Source organism: Staurois parvus, unplaced genomic scaffold, assembly GCF_062004578.1.
Source record: "Staurois parvus isolate SC_StPar_1 unplaced genomic scaffold, SC_StPar_1.0 ptg000136l, whole genome shotgun sequence".
Taxonomy (NCBI): Eukaryota; Metazoa; Chordata; class Amphibia; order Anura; family Ranidae; genus Staurois; species Staurois parvus.
In genome coordinates, this window is record NW_028317932.1 from 5,633,160 (window position 1) to 5,647,777 (window position 14,618).

At 40.7% G+C, this 14,618-nt stretch overlaps 1 protein-coding gene across 1 annotated transcript in view; it reads left to right on the top strand.

The window, feature by feature from the left end:
- Positions 1-14,618, top strand: part of LOC149465923 (mitogen-activated protein kinase kinase kinase 3-like) — a 223,622-nt gene that overhangs the window by 202,879 nt on the left and 6,125 nt on the right. Inside the window, exons 10-16 of the mRNA XM_089673146.1 lie at positions 238-302; positions 3,140-3,232; positions 4,795-4,983; positions 5,448-5,596; positions 8,921-9,052; positions 9,933-10,062; positions 12,310-12,487. Of these exons, the coding sequence (XP_089529272.1) occupies positions 238-302; positions 3,140-3,232; positions 4,795-4,983; positions 5,448-5,596; positions 8,921-9,052; positions 9,933-10,062; positions 12,310-12,487 (936 nt within the window). The remainder of the gene's footprint in view (positions 1-237; positions 303-3,139; positions 3,233-4,794; positions 4,984-5,447; positions 5,597-8,920; positions 9,053-9,932; positions 10,063-12,309; positions 12,488-14,618) is intronic.

The window sequence follows — 14,618 nt, forward strand, 5'->3', positions numbered from 1 at the left end:
GTGTATATATATATATATATATATATATATATACAGTACAGAACAAGAGAAGCCTCCATTTAGTATCCACCTCTCCAGATGTGTCTTGTTTCCTCGGCACCCGGAGTACACAGTTTCTGTCAGGTCTCTGAGGCCCAGGCAGAGCTTGTTAGCGGAATGTTTTCTTTCTCCGTCTTGTGGTTATTTTATTTCTGGGGAATCCCCACGTAACATAATGGTTCTTGTTTTGGCCCACAGCCCAGCTTTTTCTACGCCAGTTCCAAGAAGAAAAGGTCAGCTGAAAGACAGCTTTGAATGTTTAGGTAATAAAGTTCATGAAACTTAAAAAAAGTATTATAACCTCTGTGTCACTCTCCTTCTTACTCTTTGTGTCCATGGGGTGCGGGGTCAAGTGTCAACTTTGTGCTGGCTGTGTTTTCATGTTGCTAAAAAACAAGAGATAGGGAGAGAAAGGGCCTACAAGTTTGGGGATAACGAGAAATCTGTTGAGTTGAGTGTTTCATGTTGAATGTAGAAACAACATGGCCCTCATATAGAAGTGGAGGAGAGAAAGAGCTTGTGTTATTTGTATCATCCAGTCAGATTGCTGCTTAAAAAGTCCGACCTGGACTTGAAGAATGGCAGGCGGAATCTGGTTGGTTGTTGCAGAACACAGATATTGCCTTGATTTTAACAAAGGCCCAGCATCGAAATCTCGCTAAACAGCACATTGGAAGCCAACAGGTTAACAAAAAGAGCATTTCTTTCAAAAATCATAGTAGATTGGGCAACACAACTACAGTGCATCCAGAAAGTATTCACAGCGCTTAACTTTTGCCACATTTTGTTATGTTACAGCCTTATTCCAAAATGGATTAAAATCATATTTTGCTCAACATTCTACAAACAATACCCCATAATGACAATGTGAAAGAAGTTCGTTTTGAAATCTTTGCAATTTATTAAAAATAAAAAATAAAAAAAAACTCATGTACATAAGTATTTACAACCTTTGACATGACACTCAAAATTGAGCTCTGGTGCATCCTGTTCCCGCTGATCATCCATGAGATGTTTCCACAACTTGATTGGAGTCCACCTGTGGGAAATTCAGTTGATTGGACATGATTAGGAAAGGCATAAACCAGTCTATATAAGGTCCCACAGTTAACAGTGCATGTCAGAGCACAAACCAAGCCATGAAGTCCAATAAATTGTTCATAGACCTCCGAGACAGGATTGTATCAAGGTACAAACCTGGGGAAGGGTACAGAAAATTTCTGCAGCATTGAAGGTCCCAATGAGCACAGTGGGCTCCATCATCCGTAAATGGAAGAAGTTTGGAACCACCAGGAATCTTCCTAGAGCAGGCTGCCCAGCCAAAATGAGCGATTGAGGGAGAAGGGCCTTAGTCAGGGAGGTAACCAAGCACCTGATGGTCACTCTGAAAGAGCTCCAGCGTGGAGCTTCTCTGTGGAGAGAGGAGAACCTTCCAGAAGAACCATCTCTGCAGCACTCCACCAATCAGACCTGTATTTTAGAGTGGCCAGAACGAAGCCACTCCTCAGTAAAAGGCAAACTGCAGCCCGCCTGGAGTTTGCCAAAAGGCACCTGGGGGACTCTCAGACCATGAGAAACAAAACTCTCTGGTCTGATGAAACAAAGATTGAACTCTTTGGCCTAAATGCCAAGCAAGATGTCTGGAGGAAACCAGGCACCGCTCACCACCTGGCCAATACCATCCCTAAAGTGAAGGCGGGGATACTTTTCAGCAACAGGAACTTGGAGACTAGTCAGGATTGAAGGAAAGATGAAAGCAGCAATGTACAGAGACATCCTTGATAAAAACCTGTTCCAGAGAGCTCTGGACCTTAGACTGGGGCAACGGTTCATCTTTCAACAGGACAATAACCCTAAGCACACAGCCCACATAACAAAGGAGTGCCTACAGGCCAACTCTGTGAGTGGCCTGGAGTGGCCCAGCCAGAGCCCAGACTTCAACCCGATTGAACATCTCTGGAGAGATCTGCAAATGGCTGTGCACCGACGCTCCCAATCCAACCTGATAGAGCTTGAGAGGTACTGCAAAGAAGAATGGGAGAAATTGCCCAAAAATAGGTGTGCCAAACCTGTAGCATCATGCTCAAAATGACTTGAGGCTGTAATTGGTGCTAAAGGTGCTTTAACAAAGTATTGATCAATTCTGTGAATACTTGTGTATTGTGAATATGTGTTTTTTTTATTTTTAATAATTTGCAAAGATTTCAAAACGAACTTCTTTCACGTTGTCATTATGCGGTATTGTTTGTAAAATATTGAGGGAAAAAATTAATTTAATCCATTTTGGAATAAGGCTGTAACATAACAAAATGTGGCAAAAGCTAAGTGCCCTGAATACTTGCTGGATGCACTGTGAGTATCAAGAGTATTCTTCTGAAGTTCTAGTGCTCAAAGTTCATAACAAAAATCACATTAATGAATTATCATTATTTTCTGCCAGTGTTGTTCATTGATTTATTTAGCAGTATTTTGAATAAAACAAAGCTAGTTTATACTCATACTAAATTACCCCATTAGGCACGAAATGACTGTTTCCTGATCTGGCCATTTTAGCCAGATCAGAGAATAATTTCATGTCTGTGGGGCACCTGCACAGACACCATACAGGCAGTCCTAATGTGGTTGTACAGGCTGAAGATGTTTTACCTTAATGCATTCTCTGCATTAAGGTGAATTACCTTTCTGAGTGCAGCTCTAACACTACCCCCCTTAGCACCCTTATGCTTACCTGATCCCAATTTTGATCCAGCGCTGTGTATGAGAGCAGTGTCTCTCTCAGCTATCTCCCTACTCATTGGTTCAGAGACAATGGCTCCCACTGCTATTAATCACAGGCAGTTAGGAGGAAGAAGGGGGCTGGCTGAGAGGAGAGTTTAGTTCCGCTTTAACTTCCCAAACACCAATTGCCATGCTATAAGCAATAGGTACATTGGCTACATCATTCAGAATGGTTTGTACTCAGTTATAAAACCTTTCTAAGATGTCAATTACATGTTATTTGTTCTTTCTTATTGTAAATCAGATATAGTCATCCTTGAAGCCCATGATATTTGTGTTGTTTTCTTATATTCAGTGTTCTAATCATTGTTACTGTTTTTAGATTTTGAAATTCCCTTGTATGAGAGGTTTGGTAAAGGAGGCACTTTTCCCCGTCAGTATCACTTTTCCCAAAGTCGGAAGGATTACAGCGATGGTAAGTGGATCAAAGTAGCCACCAAAAAGAAAACCATCTGTAATAATGAATGTCTGTTCAAACAATGTACATCATATTTACACATTTTATACCGGAACATTTTTTTATTCAGCATTATTCTTATGCTTTATTATTACTATTATGTACTACAGACCTTAAAGGCTAAGTTCCCGCCCTCAGTGTAACAGCGGGCGGGGGATCTATTATTTTTTCTAAAAAGGAGAGCTTATCCTTTACAGAATGAGTGCACATTTAACACCTGTTATCTTCTGTACTAAATTCCAGAATATCAGGCTTTTCTCTGCCTCCCTCCTCAGGAATAATGTATGGTTAGCTGTTCATTTGCCAGACTTTGGTGTCTTCAGTGTACTTCTGCATTATAGACATTACAATGTTAGAACTGGAAACTTCTTTGTATCAACTACATATGGTTATCAACATAACGGTCACTAATTTTTACAAAGGTGCACTTATTCTTAAAAGTTTAGTCATTAAGGTCTGTGGTTGCGTTTGCAGAACATGCTTCTCAATGCAAAACTGAATGTTCATCTGAGTTACAGCCAGAATTTACTGCTGCCAACGTAACACTCCCTAAACCTACAACTAACATGACTACCCCATTACCTTCAGCATTTAAAACTCCCAACCTACATAACCACTCCTGCACATCCCCCATCAACCTTGCACCTATTGTCCCCTTAGGGGAAGTGCCCTTTCCTCTAGGCTCCACCTCTTCCAGTCACAGGAAATTTACTGTGCCGTCCTCTGATTAATACGCTCCACCCAAACTGTATATGTGACTAGCCCTGGAGGCACGGCTGTGGATGAGGGGGTACCACCAGTCCTCCTTTATGGGGCCCAGGCAGCTGGGTGAATCTGATGTAGGCAGGGAGGGTGATTGGCATGGGGGGGGTAATTACTGGAACCAATCCCCTGTATGGCACTCTGCAGCAGCTGAAAGCTAGCTTCTTCTCCTCTGCCTTCTGCTGGCTTTCAGCTGCTGCAGAGATAGTCATACACAGGACTGGTTCCGGTAATTTCCCCCTTCCCCGCTGCACCCATCACCCTCCTTGTGCATCATATGTTTCCCCCTGCTGCCAAGGCCCTCCTGTGAATCTCACCCCCACAGTGCTGCCAGCTTCCCTCCTCTCCTTCCCACTGGCAGCTACAAGCACACAAATAGGATCCTTCAGGATGGAAAGTGGGGGAATAGTCCAGTAAATAATTCACGTTTACCAGCCCCTTCCTTTCCTGAATGAGCACAATAAGTGATTGGTACTGATCACTCACTGTGTTCATAACTGAAGCATAGAAAACTGTGGGGGGGGGGGGTTCGTGGTGGCTGTCAGGTTGGCTGTTAGGGGCCCCATGGTTTCTGACAGCAGCCCTGCCTGGAGGGCACACCACAAATGTGTAGCTGCACACTTACTTGAGGTGATGGTGATGACAATTGTAAATGGTGTGGATAGCATTGTAGTACCCTATACTTTTCTTGTTATATCACTTTTTACAATTATTCTTCATACAACAGACTATTGGTCTTTTATCACTGTTCTATGTAGGTCGCCGGACATTTCCTAGAAGTTACATACCCCCAGAAAATTTGTTCCAGCTGGGTCCTAGCAGCAGAACGAGAAGTGTTAATGGAGATAGCACTCTGCAGTTTGATGAGCCCAGAAAGACAAGGTGGAGCAGCTCAGAGAAAAACTTACCATTTCTTCATTCCTCATCTGTTGATCACTGCAACAAATGTAAGTATCCAGTGCATATACAGTATAAAAAAACAAAGCTCTTGGAATTCAGACACCCATATTTGACCCAAGCAGACAAAAAAGTTAGATGCATTGGACTGTTGCAAGCTATCAGTTCACACCTAATGGGCTACTAATACACCTGGTCTGACACGCTTCCTCTCTTCCTCTGCAATGCATGTCTATATGAGGACAATTGTGATAAGTGGTTTTGCTGTTCCTCAGCTCTTCCAGCATAAAGCACTGGAGTGGAAACATAGGAAGTGTATTTCCGATAAGAGTAAAGGGTATTTTGAGGTATTTAGAATTAATTTAAAAATATAACATAAGTATTTAGAGACAAACAGTGTGAGACTTCATGTGGGCTTGTAAAATAAAGTAAAATGATAATAACACCATCATTTCTGTTTGCTAATAAATGTAATAAAGTCAAACATGAAGTAATAAAGAGCATTGTGTTACAGCCCCACAGGCCCCAGAGAACTGGAGGCTGGGTAAGCTGCTTGGGAGAGGAGCATTTGGGGAAGTCTACCTTTGCTACGATGTGGACAGGGGGAGGGAGCTGGCTGTCAAGCAGGTGCCATTTGACCCGGACAGTCAAGAGACAAGCAAGGTGAGTGCTAAACAACTAACTTTTTTACTGGTGTTTCAGGTGTTTGTTTTTCTTCCCGGTTAGTGACTTAGGTTAAAATAAACGTTAATGCCTAAGCACAATTTTGCAACTTTGACGTGTTAGTAAAATAGTACATATTATTGCAACTACTTTGTGTATCCAGGTGGATTATACCTTGGGTTTTTTTCAGGACAAATTGGAATTTGTTTTGGTGGTAAATGGTAATGGATATCTCCTGATTTTGTTTTTTATTATCAAAGGAATATAGGCCCAAAATAGTAATAAAATCTACTTTTTTTTTAAACTTTAACTGTATATTTCTTGCCATTACTATAATTTATTATAATGTATTCTCCTGCTTTGACGATTGCAGCGATACCACATACAGTCATGGCCGAAATTGTTGGCACCCTTGATATTTCTCCAGGAAATCATGTATTTCTCACGAAACGTATTGCATTAACACATGTTTTGCTATACACATGTTTATTCCCTTTGTGTGTATTGGGACAAAACAAAAAAAGGGAGGAAAGAAAGCAAATTCGACATAATGTCACACAAACCTCCAAAAATGGGCTGGACAAAAGTATTGGCACCCTTTCACAACTGCGGATAAATAAGAATGTTACAAGCATGTGATGCTCCTGTAAACTCACCTGGGGCAAGTAACAGGTGTGGGCAATATAGAAATCACACCTGAAAGCAGATAAAAAGGAGAGACGTTCACTTAACCTTTGCATTGTGTGTCTGTCTGTGCCACACTAAGCATGGACAACAGAAAGAGGAGACGAGAACTGTCTGAGGACCTGAGAACCAAAATTGTGGCAAAATATCAACAATCTCAAGGTTACAAGTCCATCTCCAGAGAACTAGATTTGCCTTTGTCCACAGTGCGCAACATTATCAAGAAGTTTGCAACCCATGGCACTGTAGCTAATCTCCCTGGTCGTGGACGGATGAGGAAAATTGATGAAAGATTGCAACGCAGAATAGTCCGGATGGTGGATAAGCAGCCCCAAACATGTTCCAAAGACATTCAAGCTGTCCTGCAGGCTCAGGGAGCATCAGTGTCAGCGCGAACTATCCGTCGACATTTAAATGAAATGAAACGCTATGGCAGGAGACCCAGGAGGACCCCACTGCTGACACAGAGACATAAAAAAGCAAGACTACAGTTTGCCAAAATGTACTTGAGTAAGCCAAAAGCCTTCTGGGAAAACGTCTTGTGGACAGATGAGACCAAGATAGAGCTTTTCGGTAAAGCACATCATTCTACTGTTTACCGAAAACGGAATGAGGCCTACAAAGAACAAAACACAGTACCTACGGTAAAATATGGTGGAGGTTCAATGATGTTTTGGGGTTGTTTTGCTGCCTCTGGCACTGGGTGCCTTGACTGTGTGCAAGGCATCATGAAATCTGAGGATTACCAAAGGATTTTGGGTCGCACTGTAGGGCCCAGTGTCAGAAAGCTGGGTTTGCGTCCAAGATCCTGGGTCTTCCAGCAGGACAATGACCCCAAACATACGTCAAAAAGCACTCAGAAATGGATGGCAAAGAAGCGCTGGAGAGTTCTGAAGTGGCCAGCAATGAGCCCAGATCTAAATCCCATTGAACACCTGTGGAGAGATCTTAAAATTGCTGTTGGGAAAAGGTGTCCTTCCAATAAGAGAGACCTGGAGCTGTTTGCAAAGGAAGAGTGGTCCAAAATTCCGGGTGAGAGGTGTCAGAAGCTTATTGATGGTTATAGGAAGCGACTGATTTCAGTTATGTTTTCCAAAGGGTGTGCAACCAAATATTAAGTTAAGGGTGCCAATACTTTTGTCCAGCCCATTTTTGGGGTTTTGTGTGACATTATGTCATATTTGCTTTTCTGCCTCTGTTTTATATTTGTTCCAATACATACAAAGGGAATAAACATGTGTATAGCAAAACATGTGTTAATGCAATACCTTTTTTGTGTGAAATACTTGATTTTCAGGAAAAATATCAAGGGTGCCAACAATTTCGGCCATGACTGTATGTGTTTGTTAGTTTGTACCCGTGGTACAGCCCAAACACAACAGTGCACGTTTTGCAGTTTTTAAATCCTACCTAAAACACACTGACACCGATACTAGCTGACACTGATACTAATTTTAAAAAATGTGGGGTTTTTTTGTTTTAAATTGTACCCAAAATATACTTATTGTGACCATTGACCCTGACCTTGACCCTAACACTAACCCTGGCAAACCTTGTTCTAGATATCTTTTTTTTATTTATTTTTCATTCTTTATTTTTTATTTTTCATTTTCTATTTTTCATTTTCTATTTTTTTTTGTTTGTTTATATCTTCCTCTCCTCCAAGAAGAGAAAAATACAATGTATCTTTACCTTCATTTAGAAGATAAAGTAAACACAGTGGCGGGCTCACATTGACCGATCACTGTGATAACCTGTCAGAGGAGTCCTGGGTCCCGATTGTTCGTACGAGACCCAGGGCTTGAGAGAGATATATGCAGCCCCACGCATAAAGACCCACTTCCTTGAGGCCGCATGTATGCGTATAGTCAGCAAGAAGGGGTTACGGCACTGAAAGATTATGATAGATTAAATGGCTTTGTTGTTTATTTGTGTCTCTTAGTACTTGTCTCTAATTTGGGATTACAAGGTTCACATTTACGATGATAGGCTGATTTAACAAAAGGGTTGCGGGTGTTCACACAATAAATTGTATAAAAGGTTCATTTGAATTATCCAATCCCAGTTTACTTATTGCATCTGCATATGGTTGGATAATCAACACAATTGTGTGAACATTCTCACCTCCTTTAGTAGATCACCCTCAGCTCTGTCTAAAGTTTTCAAATATACGCTATAGGACTAAAATCTATAAATTAAGCGACTTAAGTTTTTTCAGAAGTAGGTAAATTAATTTAGAATTGTGAAGATGATGGTATAGAGTAGCAGAAATGTCATTCCCATGCACACCAGTGACCTGGGGCCAAAACAGCATATTGAGATTAAATGCTCAACACATGAACACTTAGAAACTGTGGATTTCAGGCCTCATCTGAGTGGGCTGACCTTCCAGTTCAGTAGAATATTGACAGTGGGACTTGGGAGGGAGATTTAAAGTTTGGCCCAGGTTGCAGGTCCATGAACATGCCCCCCATTAGGTCATGACCATGTATTTCCACCCCAAGTACACAGGTATTAGGAACCAGCTTTAATATTTAGGTGCATTGGCTAAGTTGTAAGTTGTGGGATTTGCCCAGCTTTGGTTTACTGCAATATTTGAGTGTTTGGAAAACTTACCAGCCTGTGTTGCTTTGGTTGCAGGAGGTGAACGCTCTAGAATGTGAGATCCAGCTTCTGAAGATTCATAGACATGAAAGAATAGTTCAATATTATGGCTGCTTGCGGGACCCCACGGAGAGGAAGCTTTCTATCTTTGTAGAATACATGCCAGGAGTAAGCTGGATATTCTGTTTAAATTCATACTGTGACCAATAGGATTTACATATGTACAGGATTACTTTAACTGTTTAAGTAATAGCCTACTGCTCAGCGTAAAATCCACTTTACATCTTTCATATGATCCTTTACATTTATTTCTGGATGTTTTCAGCAAAAATAAGGATTATTTTAAATATACTGTATAAGCCTTTCAACACTTACCCTAATGAATTTTAAGGAAAGCCTTAGAACGAACCTTGGTAATCCTTTCCCTTGCCCTAATCCTAGTTAACCTAAGTCTTAAGCCAGCCATAAATGGTTTAAATCCCATCTGGTTCAGTAGGGACTGGCCAAGATTCAAATTATCTATGCATAGGCTGATTGTACCCAATTCGATTGTTATACAACTTGGGTATAACCAGCCTGTCAGATTATTCATGTGATTATTTCCAACGGTTTTATCCACTAGCAGAAAAGAAAATTGCATAATCTGTGGCTGGTTTAAGTTTTTCCCACATATTTTAAAAAGTAAACCAATCGCAGCCCTCACTGAAGCCACCTGATTGATTACTGCACAAATAGTAGTAACCATGTGAATTTAAAAAGTAAAATAGATTCCTTCTCGGTCTACAATACTGTGATATTTCTTAATATATGTTGCATTATCTAGCATACAATGAAGTCAGATATATTTCCATAGAAACAATCTGAGTTTTCCGTAGTTAAACCTCGTATTAGCTCAGCTTTACTACCTGCTTTAACACCTATATCATGTTCTGATAGTGACCCACTTGTTCCATTGTCCAGCTGTCTGTACTCCATTACCTGCACTCACTGCGATGTCTGCCAGCTGTTTCTCTAATGTCATTTTTCTTTTACCTGCCTTTTCTTACAGGGATCGATCAAAGACCAGCTCAAAGCTTATGGTGCACTCACAGAAAATGTCACCCGGCGGTACACGCGGCAAATTCTGCAAGGAGTGTCATACTTACACAGCAATATGATTGTACACAGAGACATTAAAGGTAAGTGTAAGAAGATTGTTACAGGACTTTCCTTTGAAGTCAATGAGACCAATACCACAATATGAAAGACAGGAACAATGAGGGGAAATGACCTTAAGTGCTTGGTCCTGACTTAGCAATTTCTGCCATTCTCTGTCAAAAAAAGAGAAAAAGTATAGTGTTTTATATATATTTTCTTTAACATTGCCAGAACTAAAATACAACTGATAACATTTTATTCAAGTAAATATAAAAATATTATTAACTGTATATGTACTTGTTGCAGTAATCAGGGGGAGCTTTTACTGCGCTAACATTAAAGTATATTTGCACTTTGAGACACAGCAACACCACTTATGCATGCTGTAGACTGGATTGGCTTAAAGCCTTTAATTGCTCTGGTGAAAGAGCCTGTTTTGTTTACAGAGTTGATTAACTGACACTTGTCAGCCATACATGGGACAAATTTGGCCGGTTCACAGGGACCGGACGAATTTCGATCCATGTATGGGTGGGTTGTTTGTACACAAGTCATTCTATCAGTTGACTTGTGTAAGCCAGCTTGCTAGGTCTTTTCTGAATGATCAGTGCTGCTGGTTGTAGTTGGCAGTAATGATCATTGTATTCTGTTGGTGGGGAAGGACCCCCGCTGTCAGAATACAATACCACAGTGGGAAGGATTCCCTTCATCCACATTTAATATGTGGATTAGAGGAATTGGATAATTTTCTTGATCAGTGTAAGGGCTGCCTTAACTTATAGACATAGCTGAAAGAGGCAGATGAGGGCTATACACCCTCTGTCCCTGCTCTGTTATGGCTCCATATGGAGTCTTAGTATGACAGAAACAAGTCACAAAGACAGTCACTAGTGCTGAGTCTTTTGCTCTGAAAAGCAAGTGTCATGAGTGCACCCTGCATTAAAAAAGCTATTTGTAAAATACAATGAAATTGGCCATTAACTACTATAATTGCCCTTTAATGAATGCTTCTGGAAGTGGTATTTTTTTAATTTTTTGTTTGGCGTAAGGAAGGGAAAGAACCTCATTTTGTTTTTGTTTTTTGCATTATCCCCACTGGGGAGACTTCTCCTTGTTTTCCGTCTTTAAAACACAAAGTAAACATAATCTCCCTAACAGGGACACAGGGTGCAATGAAAGACTTCCTTCTGTAATAGTGAAGGTGCTTTTCCTGCTGTCAAAAAAATTCAGTCTTACTAACTTTAGGCCTGTACTCTGTCTTTAAGTGGAATTAAAGTTCTGCTGTTATTGACTATGAGCAGGCAGGCTTTTTATTGCAGAATAGCCGTGCAATGTCACAGAAATCCCCAGCATACGCAGCTCAGCTTACAGCGGCCGGCCCTATCCCTGTGTGCTGAAATGATTAGCTCTTGTGCATGCACAGGAGTGACGTCATCCCACATTAACCATGGAAGATGGCCAAAAACCGGCACACAGAAAAAGATGCCGGAGCTGGCAAGGGACAGACCGGTGGAAGAAAGGTGAGTATTCCTCCCTTTAGTTCTACTTCCAGCTTACCTGACCTCACAGATTAGCTTCCAGCTCATGAGTGTACATAACAGTATCAAGTAATGTAACTTTTTACATTCCTCTAACAAAAGGTTTCACTTATTTACTGTTATGAACATTTAAAAGCTGTCCATAAAATTGAATTTTGGAGATGGATTTGGAGCCTGGAGAAAAGTGCGTCCATTATGGTTTGCTATTAATTTTTGTTAATATATTTTGTTATATATGCCATTTGCTGCTTTTAACCCTAAATACTAATAAAAGGAAATTAAGCTTTAATTCAAGTTCAAGATATCTTCACTAGGCTTAGTAACATCATTCCTTTGGGAAAACATTGCTAGTAAGGCCATTTGCCAAGGTCTGTAACATGACATACATGATGTTAATGTGCTATAGTATTCCTTTAGTATTGTAGAAGAGGATCAGAGTATTTGTACAGGAATTTCCATGTCTCAAGGGAGTTGCACAATGGTGTAATGCCATTTCTGGACCAGTCTGAGAGGCAAGGTTCAATAAATAGTATATAACATTATTGAGATACTAGATCCCACAGCATACAAGCAGTGAGAGATACCACAGGAAGGCTGAGTAACAGAGATAAAGCCCCAGCTCCCTCCGCTATGGCACCTTGCCTGGCTGTTTCCTGGATTTACAATCTTGTACTAGTTTATAACAATGGCAAGAGACAGGAATATCTTGCAAACACATGATATTACAGATGTTTTATCCATTGTGTGCAGGTGCCAATATTTTAAGAGACTCAGCTGGGAATGTAAAACTTGGTGACTTTGGGGCCAGCAAACGCATCCAAACCATCTGCATGTCTGGGACCGGAATTAAATCAGTGACAGGGACCCCGTACTGGATGAGCCCAGAGGTGATCAGCGGAGAAGGATATGGGAGGAAAGCGGATGTGTGGTAGGTATTCCAGATTAATTCCCTAGTGACTGATAAATTGAATCAATGTGAAAAGAACATTGTTGAATACATACGAATAGCCAGTGCAATAATCTGTCAACATGGCTTAGAAATATCAATACAAAAATGAAACCTGAGAAAACAAATGAATGCATTCTTTCCAAAAAGGATTTATAAATGAATAAAACCATGTTAACTATGCCAAGAAAACTGAAACCTGCTGGAGATAACCATAAACAGGGTGTCAATGAAGCACATAAACCATTCTGCATGAATTTGGTTGCATGTACTAAGATCTGATTAGGTTTAAACCTGAACTCCAAGCAATCAGGCACCCCGACCAGACAGCACTAGCTGGCAGATTGCCTCACTTTTTAGCTGCTGCAGAAATATAGGTTGATCACTAACCTGCCCCCTGCCTGCTGATTGGACAGTGATAAAGTCATCATTCTATCAGTCTCTCACGTGGATAGCACGCACCTAGTGCTAGCCATTCTGGTATACAGTGCCTTCAAAAAGTATTCATACCCCTTGAAATTTTCCACATTTTGACATGTTACAACCAAAAACGTAAATGTATTTTATTAGGATTTTATGTGATAGACCAACACAAAGTGGTGCATAATTGTGAAGTGGAAGGAAAATGATAAATGGTTTTCAAAATGTTTTACAAATAAATATCTGAAAAGTGTGGCGTGCATTTGTATTCAACCTCCTGAGTCAATACTTTGTAGAACCACCTTTCGCTCCAATTACAGCTGCAAGTATTTTTGGGGATGTCTCTACCAGCTTTGCAAATCTAGAAAGTGAAATTTTTGCCCAGTCTTCTTTGCAAAATAGCTCAATCTCTGTCAGATTGTATGGAGATCGTCTGTGAACAGCAATTTTCAAGTCTTGCCACAGATTCTCAAGTGGATTTAGTTCTGGACTTTGGCTGGGACATTCTAAAACATGAATATGCTTTGATATAAACCATTCCATTGTAGCTCTGGCTGGATGTTTGGGGTCGTTGTCGAAGGTCAACCTTCGCCCCGGTCTCAAGTCTTTTGCAGACTCTAAGATTACTCTGTATTTGGCTCCATCCATCTTCCCATCAACTCTGGCCAGCTTCCCTGTCCCTGCTGAAGAAAAGTATCCCCACTACATGATTCTACCACCACCATGTTTCACAGTGGGGATGGTGTGTTCAGGGTGATGTGCAGTGTTAATTTTCCGACACACATAGCGTTTTGCGTTTAGGTTAAAAAGTTAAATTTTGGTTTCATCTGACCAGAGCACCTTCTTCCACATGTGTGGTGTGTACCCCACATGGCTTCTCGCAAACTGCAAACGGGACTCCTTATTGCTTTCTTTCAACAATGGCTTTCTTCTTGCCGCTCTTCCATAAAGGCCAGATTTGTGTAGTGCATGACTAATAGTTGTCCTGTGGACAGATTCTCCCACCTGAGCTGTAGATCTCTGCAGCTCTTCCAGAGTTACCATGGGCCTCTTGGCTGTATCTCTGATTAATGCTCTCCTTGCCCAACGTGTCAGTTTAGGTGGATGGCCATGTCTTGGTAGGTTATAGTTGTGCCATACTCTTTCCATTTTCGGATGATGGATTGAACAGTGCTCTGTGAGATGTTCAAAGCTTGGAATATTTTTTATAACCTAACCCTGCTTTAAACGTCTCCACTTTATTCCTGACCTGTCTGGTGTGTTCCTTGGTTTTCATGATGCTGTTTGCTCACAAATGTTCTCAATCAAACCTCTGAGGGCTTCACAGAACAGCTGTATTTATACTGAGATTAAATGCCACACAGGTGGACTCTAATTAGGTGACTTCTGAAGGCAATTGGTTCCACTAGATTTTAGTTAGGGGTATCAGAGTAAAGGGGGCTGAATACAAATGCACGCCACACTTTTCAGATATTTGTAAAAAAAATTTAAAAACATTTATCATTTTCCTTCCATTTCACAATTATGTGCCACTTTGTGTTGGTCTATCACATAAAATCCCAATTTACGTTTTTGGTTGTAACATGTGGAAAATTTCAAGGGGTATAAATACTTTTTCAAGGCACTATAAAGTTCTCCATCCACACTAAACAGCGTGGATAGACTCATCTCCATTGCCAGCTATTGTATTCAA